The 8,961-nt window shown below is 39.7% G+C and overlaps 1 protein-coding gene across 1 annotated transcript; it reads right to left on the reverse strand.

Annotated features, from left to right (window-relative positions):
- Positions 1 to 2,602, reverse strand: LOC121752518 (transmembrane 9 superfamily member 11-like). The gene is made up of 2 exons (XM_042147638.1): positions 2,458 to 2,602; positions 1 to 2,259 (listed from the first exon to the last, which is right to left on the reverse strand). Exon 2 carries the CDS (start codon positions 2,173 to 2,175, stop codon positions 199 to 201), a length of 1,977 nt encoding a protein of 658 aa, XP_042003572.1. The 5' UTR covers positions 2,176 to 2,259; positions 2,458 to 2,602; the 3' UTR covers positions 1 to 198.
- Between the last annotated feature and the right edge of the window lie 6,359 nt (positions 2,603 to 8,961).

Below are 8,961 nucleotides of genomic sequence, written 5' to 3' on the forward strand. Positions count from 1 at the left end.
TATCAAAAGGCGAAAATTATACGTGTATAAAGGATAAAAAAAACTGCAAAGAGTAGTATAGTGGAGTATCTAATACCAAAAAATACCAAACTTCGTGGTGTTATTTTTGTGGATCAACATTCTCTACTTCATCAGAAAACAAGAAACTATAAGATAAACTTCAAAAGTTGTTTCCTGTTCACGAACACTCATCGCACCTCAGTCCAGCTTCACAGACGAAAACAGGTAATGCACGAACCAGAACGAGGAGAGGAAGCCGACTGTGCCCGTTGCAAGCATGATTGCAAACACCATGAAGAGTGAATAGCCCAGGTAGAGCGTTGCAGAGACGGGCCCGCTCAAACTCTTGAGGTCGAATATCAAATAGTTGATGGAGTAAAGGAAGATGTATATAGCGACTGAACCAGATGCAAAGAAAGATTTCCACCACCATTTCCAGTCCTCCACACAAAGATGCATGTAAGTAAGAACAAGCGACACCTCAGCACAAACCACCACCAAAAGCATGAGCACGACAAAGAGGAATCCGAAAACATAGTACACACGGCCCATCCAGAGGCTCGACATGATAAAGAAGAGCTCGATGAAGAGTGTGCCAAAGGGAAGGGTCCCGGCCCCAAGAACCAACAGCCATGATGGATACTTCTGTTGTGGGATTTCTCGAGGGATTTGGTTTGTTCGAACAGGGAATTCTATATGAGGCGCCTTTGCACCAAAGTAGCCGCCAACAAGGGTGAGGGGAACAGAGATACAGAACCACAGCAATATGAGGATGACATACAAAGAGAAAGGAATTGCTCCTGTGCTGTTACTACCCCACAATAAGAAATTCAAGAGGGTGAAAATCAGGAATGAAATGCCAGGGAAGAAACAGGAAACCTTCCACGAGACACCAATCCATCCCTTGTTATCCCCACAGAAGATCGTCCTCCATAAACGAACAGCTACGTACCCTGCTGCAATTCCAAGAACCATGTAGAAAAACAGCATGCCTGTAATGAGAGTCCCACGTGACGCTGGGGACATAAATCCGAGGGCAGCGAATAAAATTGTCACCGCAGCCATTCCAAGAATCTGGACCCCATTACCGACCATCACACACAGGAGAGCCGGATTAGAAGGGGCACGGAAGACATCAGCAACAACGAGCTTCCAACCCGACAACTCCTCATTCATCTGAGCTTGAGCTTCCTTGTCAAGCTCCTCATACTGGGTAAGATCCCGCCTAACAGTCCTCAAGAAGATCACAAGCACAATGCCGGCTAAGAAAGTGATCACCATGAGCGAATTCAGAATCGAAAACCAATGCACTTTAGCACCCTCCATCTTCAAATACGCATCCCACCTTGAAGGCCACTTGATGTCCTTCTCCACAAAAGAGACCTCATACGAAAAAGCAAGAGGCTCATTCTCCTTAATAGGCATGGCCACCGTGTTTGGATCACAGCTAATTGAAGCTGGGTACTTGTTATACATTTTCAAGTTCTTCACCGATTCCCCCTTATGCTGGAAACTACAAGCCACCACCTCAAACCCAACAACCATGTACCCTGGTGTGGCCGATCCCTGGTTACTCTCAGGCGGGATCATCTCAGCAGCATCCCCAGTGCCCATTACACGAGCCATATTATTCTCTTCGAACTTATGGACAAGTACTGTAAACTTCAGATGATTGAAGATATAGTACCCATCATCGACCTTAGCACCCACCGGGTAACCCGTCCACTTCAATACATACCCATCCTTGTTAGTGTACCTAATTGCTGGCAAGTTATCAAGAATCACATTGACCTGATACATCTCATCAATCCTCTTTTTCAAAAGCTTGAACTCGTGACCCGACAAAGGCTTTGTTTGGCAGAGGAAAATCTCGGTCTCATTAGTGTACATCTTGAACCTATAGGGCGAATTCTCAATCCTATCCCCCATGAGAAGCTCACCGAGATTCTCTGCACTATCCTTAATGCCCTCTTTGGGTTGACAGAATGGCAAACTATAATAGCTAAAGGGCATTTCAGTGTCAATTGAAGTCAAAGAATTCACTTTCACATTCAAGGAATCACCGACTTCATATTTGTGAGGGTAACTACCGGGTAGATAAAACCCTTCGCTCAACTGAGAAATCACTAACACGATAAGCAAGACAGACACCTTCAAACTGTGAAAAGATCCCATCTTTACCGTCACTGTCGTAGATCTGGACGGCCCAGATCAGGAAATCGACGATGATTTCCAAGAAAACACAGTATATTTCAAGATCTGCCGCAAGAATTCACAAATTTTAAGAGGTCTTATACAGAGAGAGTATTTCAGATCAAAATGAGTTCAAAAAAATTGCACAGAAGATAACCCAACTTGGAATTTTGAAACAGAACTTGTGACGGAAACATTCAAGAAAACATTTGAAATGAAGACAGACATGTATTTGAATATGAAATGATAGAGATCTAAACTGACCTTGGAGTAGAATCGGGATTGAAAACAGCTACATGAACATCGGCAGAGAACGTGTAGATGCCGAAATTTAGAGAAATAAGTTGACTGATGGAAAGCACGACTATCTATATATGTGCTGTGTTTTATTTAAGCGTCGGTGGCTGACGTCACATGCCATTTATGTGAGAGAGAGAGAGATGACAAATCGCAATTTTAATTGTTTCTTAATTATCAAGATTTAGGGAAGCCTAGGCGTTTGGCCAAAATTTGACTCCACAAAAATTTATCAATACTTTTAGTTCGACTCGTCTTGTTGAATAGATTGAAATTAATATAAGCATACGTAACATGAATTTTATAACTTTTTTAATAATTACATTGAAATTAAATTTTGGAATTTTCGCGGTCTTTTACTCTTATTTTAGATTAAAAATGTAAATTTCAAATGATTTATTTTCTTAAAAATATATGCTGCAATTATATTAGATTTTATAAAATTTTCTACATTGAATAATGATTGGTTTACTGTCTCAAAAAGATTTACCAATATTTTAATAAAATGTGAATCAATGGAGTATGTATTTTAATAAAATTTTAAATTTGATGATATTACTTATTTATATCCTATGGAGGTTCAAACATTTATATGGTTAGCAATGTGGTACATATCTTTTTGTGGCAAATCGACATTTACGTAAAGAATTTTCAGTTTGGGAGGAATGTCGTCATTTTCCCTCAAAAAATGTAAATGCAATCGTTTAATAGTAGAAAGTGAAGTTGGACGAATCCTGATTGATTTTATTATTAACTAATGCGATATTACATTAAGTTGGACCAAAAGAGTATATTTTAATAATTTTGATCTCTTTTTCGTGTAAGTCTCTCAGTTTTTCAGATTTTTCTTTGTAACGTTTCAACATTTTTCAATAAAGTCATATTGTCCTTGTAAGTGAAAATTTGTTCACTAATTAAGAATATAATAACTATTTTATCCTCGTAATCAAGCTGTATTTCATATACGAGCTCATTTTGTAGAATGTAAAACATAATTGTTTGATAGGATGTATTAATTGGTTTATATAGTTCTATAATTTAAATTCCTAAAACATTCTTATAATTTAGGTTGGTTTAAGTTGATGTGATTATAGTTAATTAATTAATTTACTATCATAAAACATTAATAAATACTAGATCATTATAATTTATGAGTATGATCTATCCTACCAAAGAATAGTTTGCAAAATCTCATCGATCAGTATAATATATATCGAGACGCTATAGAGTATATCTTTGGAACAAATAAGAATATTACACTCTAATGATGTAGCAACCAAATCGTGTAATGTAATGAAGTCAAAAGTTATTGTATGAAAAAATACCAAATAGTACATAGAAATAGAAAAATACCAACCAGTTTGTAATTAACTACAGACTATATAAGTTAGGAGAAGAAACATTTATGTATGTTAGAAGCAAGTGAAAAAGAAAGTTGACAATTGACATGTAATAGTAGTTTTATGTCAAAAATGTAGATTGTCTTTTAATCTAAACCAATTTATCGCTTTAGAAAAAGGACTGATACTGTTGGAATCGTGTTTGGTCTAATGACTTTGACTAATAATAAATGTTACAAGACATTTAATGTTGTAAAATTAAATGCAATAGCGTCGATCTACGTTCCGAGTAGATGACCGTAGTATATTCATTTTCTCAAATCCAATTCCCGGTGAGTGAGAAATAATATATTAAAGATGGTCACAATAAAACTAGAAATGAGTTATGAGAAAAACTAAGAGATTAATTAACTGAGTGTTAATTATCCCACGGGGATGATAAACTTCTTTGATAAAGTATTTAATAAGATGAATTATTATGTGCAATAATTATCGTGGAATAAGATGGGTGACAGAGCCCACATGCGCGCACACGCGCGAGCCGCGAGCCGTGCACCAGGCGCTGGCTGCCGTGTACCTTGTGCCTTGGATCTTGGCAATTGGTCTTTGGGTTGTGGTGCGGGTGGCTTTGGCGTTCTCGCGTGAGTGGATCAAGCTATATGGAGGATAATTGAACCGGATGGATCAGTTAGCAAATGTCGTTGCCACTTGATCAAGGCGATCTCGCTCTCGCCAGCCAACCAATGTAATTTATATAACTCTCGATTTGCACTACTTTAACAGTAAAGCGGTAAGTTCGGGGTCGATCCCACAGAGAAGCGAGTGTATCGAGTGTGTGCGTGGTGAATAGGGTTCGGCTGCTGCCACGCTTTAATTTTGGGAGTTTTAACTATTGAGTTTACACTAGGCACAAAGTAAATTATCTACTAGATCAAGTAAACGTCAGACTGAAAATAAGAACTCAACTAACTAATCATTCTACGGAAAACATGAAACACCTTGTCACTCAACATGATTAAACACTTGGTCAAAGATTAAAAAGCTGAACTGAACTTGAAAACAGTAAACACGAGAATGAAAACAAAACAACTCGATTTTATACTAAAAACTCATAACAGTACAGGGAACATGCGGAATGTAAAAAGATCGAAACTTTAGCTACAATGCGAGATTTAAACTAAGCTAACTCTTCGGAGAATAAAGCAAGTAAATTAATTGGAACTTCACACAATCCTCTATTTATAGGCACTTCACACAATCTCCAGCTGGATAACGATCTTGGCAGAGGATATTCGCTCACGCTGACTCAGTGATTGCTACGTGGAGTTCAACGAGCCGTATTTATAGAATTTTCGAAAAAAAATAAAATATGTGGAACGTCCGTGGAGTCAACGCAATGGCGGACGTCCGCAAGGACGTCGTGACGGACGTCCCGGGAACGCCGCGGAACTCCGGTGTCCGCAGCGTCCGTATCCGCATCACCGCTGCACAATAGCGGACATCCCGCGCGGAACTCCGGCACGCCGGCCGGACGTCAGCCGGGACGGGCGCCATTGTGGATCCTCTAACACCACTCTATAATAAGATACGTATACGTGGCAAAATTCAGACGATTAATTTAACATATTATTATTTTTTCTATTCTTTTATCATATGGTAGAGAACATTAACATATTTCCAGCCAACACACATTGACCGAGAATATTTTTAGTTTACTCATGACAATTATTGAAAAAGCGGAATTTACTATTCAGTACTCCTTCCGTCCGTGAATAGGAGTCTCGTTTTTTCATTTTAGTTCGTTCGTGAATATGAGTTTTTGTTCACTTTTACCATTAATGATAATATGGTCTTACATTCCACTAACTTATTTCCACTCACATTTCATTTAAAACTAGTATACACAAGTGAGACTCATATTCCACTAATTTTTTTTTACCAACTTTTTTAACATTTCTTAAAATCACCACGGAGGGAGTATTAGTCTTTCTTTTTAAGTCCATTCCATAAAAGTATGCACTTCTAAGTTGACATTAACGTCCAAATAATAACTCTTATCCTTTATTCTTTCGCCGAGTAATATTCACAGTTTTACTTATTTTTTGTTCAAAATATGTTAAATGAGTGTATAAATTAGTATGCATTTAGAGCATCTCCAGTGGGCGGACATCCCACTAGGACATCCACTAGGACATCCCAAAAACACCTCATGCCACGTCATTAGGACTTCCCATCCCACTGCCACGTCACTAGGACATCCCCTGCACAATCCGCCATTCCCATCGCCCTTCCCACTAGGACATCCCGCAATTAAAAAAAATCATACATTTACAAATAAAACAATTAACATTTACGGAAATAAAATTTGACCGAGAATACGAACGGGAAAAATTAACAACTTCATCGGAAATAAAATTCAACGAGCCGTATATATAGAGTTTTAAAAAAAAAATTTAAAAACGGGACGTCCGACTGGACGCCACAATGGCGGACGTCCACCCGCCCGTCGCGCCGACGTCCGAGGACACCCGACGTCCTCACGGGACATCCGTATCCGACCCTAAACGCCACAATGGCGGACGTCCCGGTCGCCCGTCGCGACGTCCGACCGGATGTCCGACCGGACGTCCGCCATTGGAGATGCTCTTATAGCTGTCAAGTTGAGGACGCCACGTCGACATATTCATAAGCATCAGCAGTGGCGCAGAATTCCCCGCATAATTCCCAAAAACATCTTCTGTCACGTCATACGGACTTTCCACTCACTGCCACGTCATAAGGACTTTCCACTGCACAGTGACGGACATTCCCAAGGACTTCCCACAATAAAAAAAAACCACAAATTCACAAATTAAACAATTTTCGGAATTAAACAATTTGCGGAATTAAAATTTCGACACAAATAAGAGAAAAAGATTCAATTTAAAAAAAGTACATTTCACTAAATTTAAAAAAAACATTTCAATAATTAAAAACTACATCAACGACCACCCCTCCGCTGTCATACTTCTTTAATAATATCGTTCTGGAGCCGAACATGGGCTTGTCTTTAGCGCATGTCGGCAAATGCACGGACTCGATCGACATCGTCATGGGGTATCCCCATGCGTACATTACTAGTGGCCACGCCGTGGCTTGGACCCGCAGCACCAACATCATCATTGGTCCAATCAGTCAGTGCTGGACCTTCATCTTCGATAATCATGTTGTGCATGATAATACATGCGTACATGATGTCGGCGATGCTGTCAACATACCACAGCCGTGTTGGACCCTTCACTGTCGCCCATCGAGCCTGGAGCACACCAAATGCCCGCTCCACATCTTTGCGCGCTGCCTCCTGGTGACCCGCGAAATATATCTTCTTTTCATCTGCTGGGCATCTGATCGTCTTCACACAGACGGCCCACTTGGGGTGTATATTTATTTGATTATTTCTGGTTATTAATTAATATATACTTGACAAACCGATAGAAATTGGTGACTTTTGCAAAGTTTTGGCACTATCCCCATTGAATCTTAAATGCTGTCAATTATACATCAGGACTTTCTGCCATTTACATTTTAAATATCCATGAAATTTTGATTATTTGATTGTGGCCATACATTGATAGATTAGTCAATTAATGTTGCTTCAATTGGCTCATTTAGTCCTCTAGTCACTAGAAAAAAAATTAATTGCTTTTGGAGGCCCAAATTGTGGACTCGGTACCAATATCATTCGATTCGATTCGATTCGATTCAAAGTTGGGAGGAGTCGTGCTCATTTCTATGTATTTATAAGTCCTAGAGTACCCTTCAAATATCAGATAATGGATAGATTGCCTGGCAATTCCAACTACACAAACAGTATCTAGTCTAGCAGAAACAATATCTAGTACCCTCCAATAATGTGTCATCTTTGTCTAACTATATAACGTGTTCATAATGCTCACCACTACTATTACTACTAAGTCTATCAGCTATTCCGGATATATAAAAGAAAATGTAGAGAGAAACTTGTTAAAACAAGTGGTGCGAATGAAATGCAGTTCGACGAGCCGTATATATAGAAAAATTTTAAAAAAATTTAATGCAATAAACGGGAATTTCGCGCGTACGTCCGTGGGAGTCAACGCAATGACGGACGTCCGCACGCCCGTCGCGACGGAATTCCGCTTAACGCCGCGGAACTGCGGTGTCCTCAGCGGAATTCCGTATCCGTGCATACCATGCACAATGGCGGACGTCCGCCGTGGAATTCCGGCACACCGGTCGGAATTCAGTCGGGATGGGCGTCATTGCTGATGCTCTAACGACAGCAATAACAGCTATTCGTCTGAAAACAATTACGCGTTTAGGACGTGTTTGATGGAATGGAAGAGAGAATAATGTAATGATTTTCTGGGTTTATTCCCATGTTTGATACTACAGCTTATTTCCCAAATAAATTTGAGTTTATTAAATTTAATAGAAAAAAATTAGAACAATCTTGTACAATAATTTGATTAGGGCATCCGCAGTGGTGCGAATGTTTCAGCGGAATTCCCCGCGGAATTCCCACTGCCACGTCATAAGGACTTCCCACTGTTCTGCCACGTCATAAGAACTTTCCACTGCTCTGCCACGTCATAAGAACTTCTCACTGCTCTGCCACGTCATAAGGACTTCCCACTGTACAGTGGCGGAATTCCCTTGCGGAATTTTCACATTAAAAAAATTCACAAATTCACAAATTAACCAATTTCCGGAAGTAAATAATTTACGGAATTAAAATTTCGACGCGAATACGGAGAAAACGAACACACTTTATTTTTAAAGAAAATATTGTGGTGCTCCATTGATGATTCAAAAGAAATGTATTTAGAGAGATAAATACTCGTTAAAACAAGTGGTGCGAATGAAATGAAGTTCAACGAGAAGTCTTTATAGAAAATAAAAAAAAAATTAAATGCAAAAATCGGAATCCCGTACGGAATTCCGTGACAGTCCACGCAATAGCGGACGTCAGGACGGAATTTCGTGCGGAATTCCGCGGAAGGGCGCGGACCTGCGACGGCCTAATGGCGGATGTCCGCCACGGAATTCCGCCAAATCCGTGGGAATTCCGCGTCGAAGTCCGCCATTGCGGATGCTCTTATACAAAAATTAC

Source organism: Salvia splendens, chromosome 10 (assembly GCF_004379255.2).
Source record: "Salvia splendens isolate huo1 chromosome 10, SspV2, whole genome shotgun sequence".
Lineage (NCBI taxonomy): Eukaryota > Viridiplantae > Streptophyta > Magnoliopsida > Lamiales > Lamiaceae > Salvia > Salvia splendens.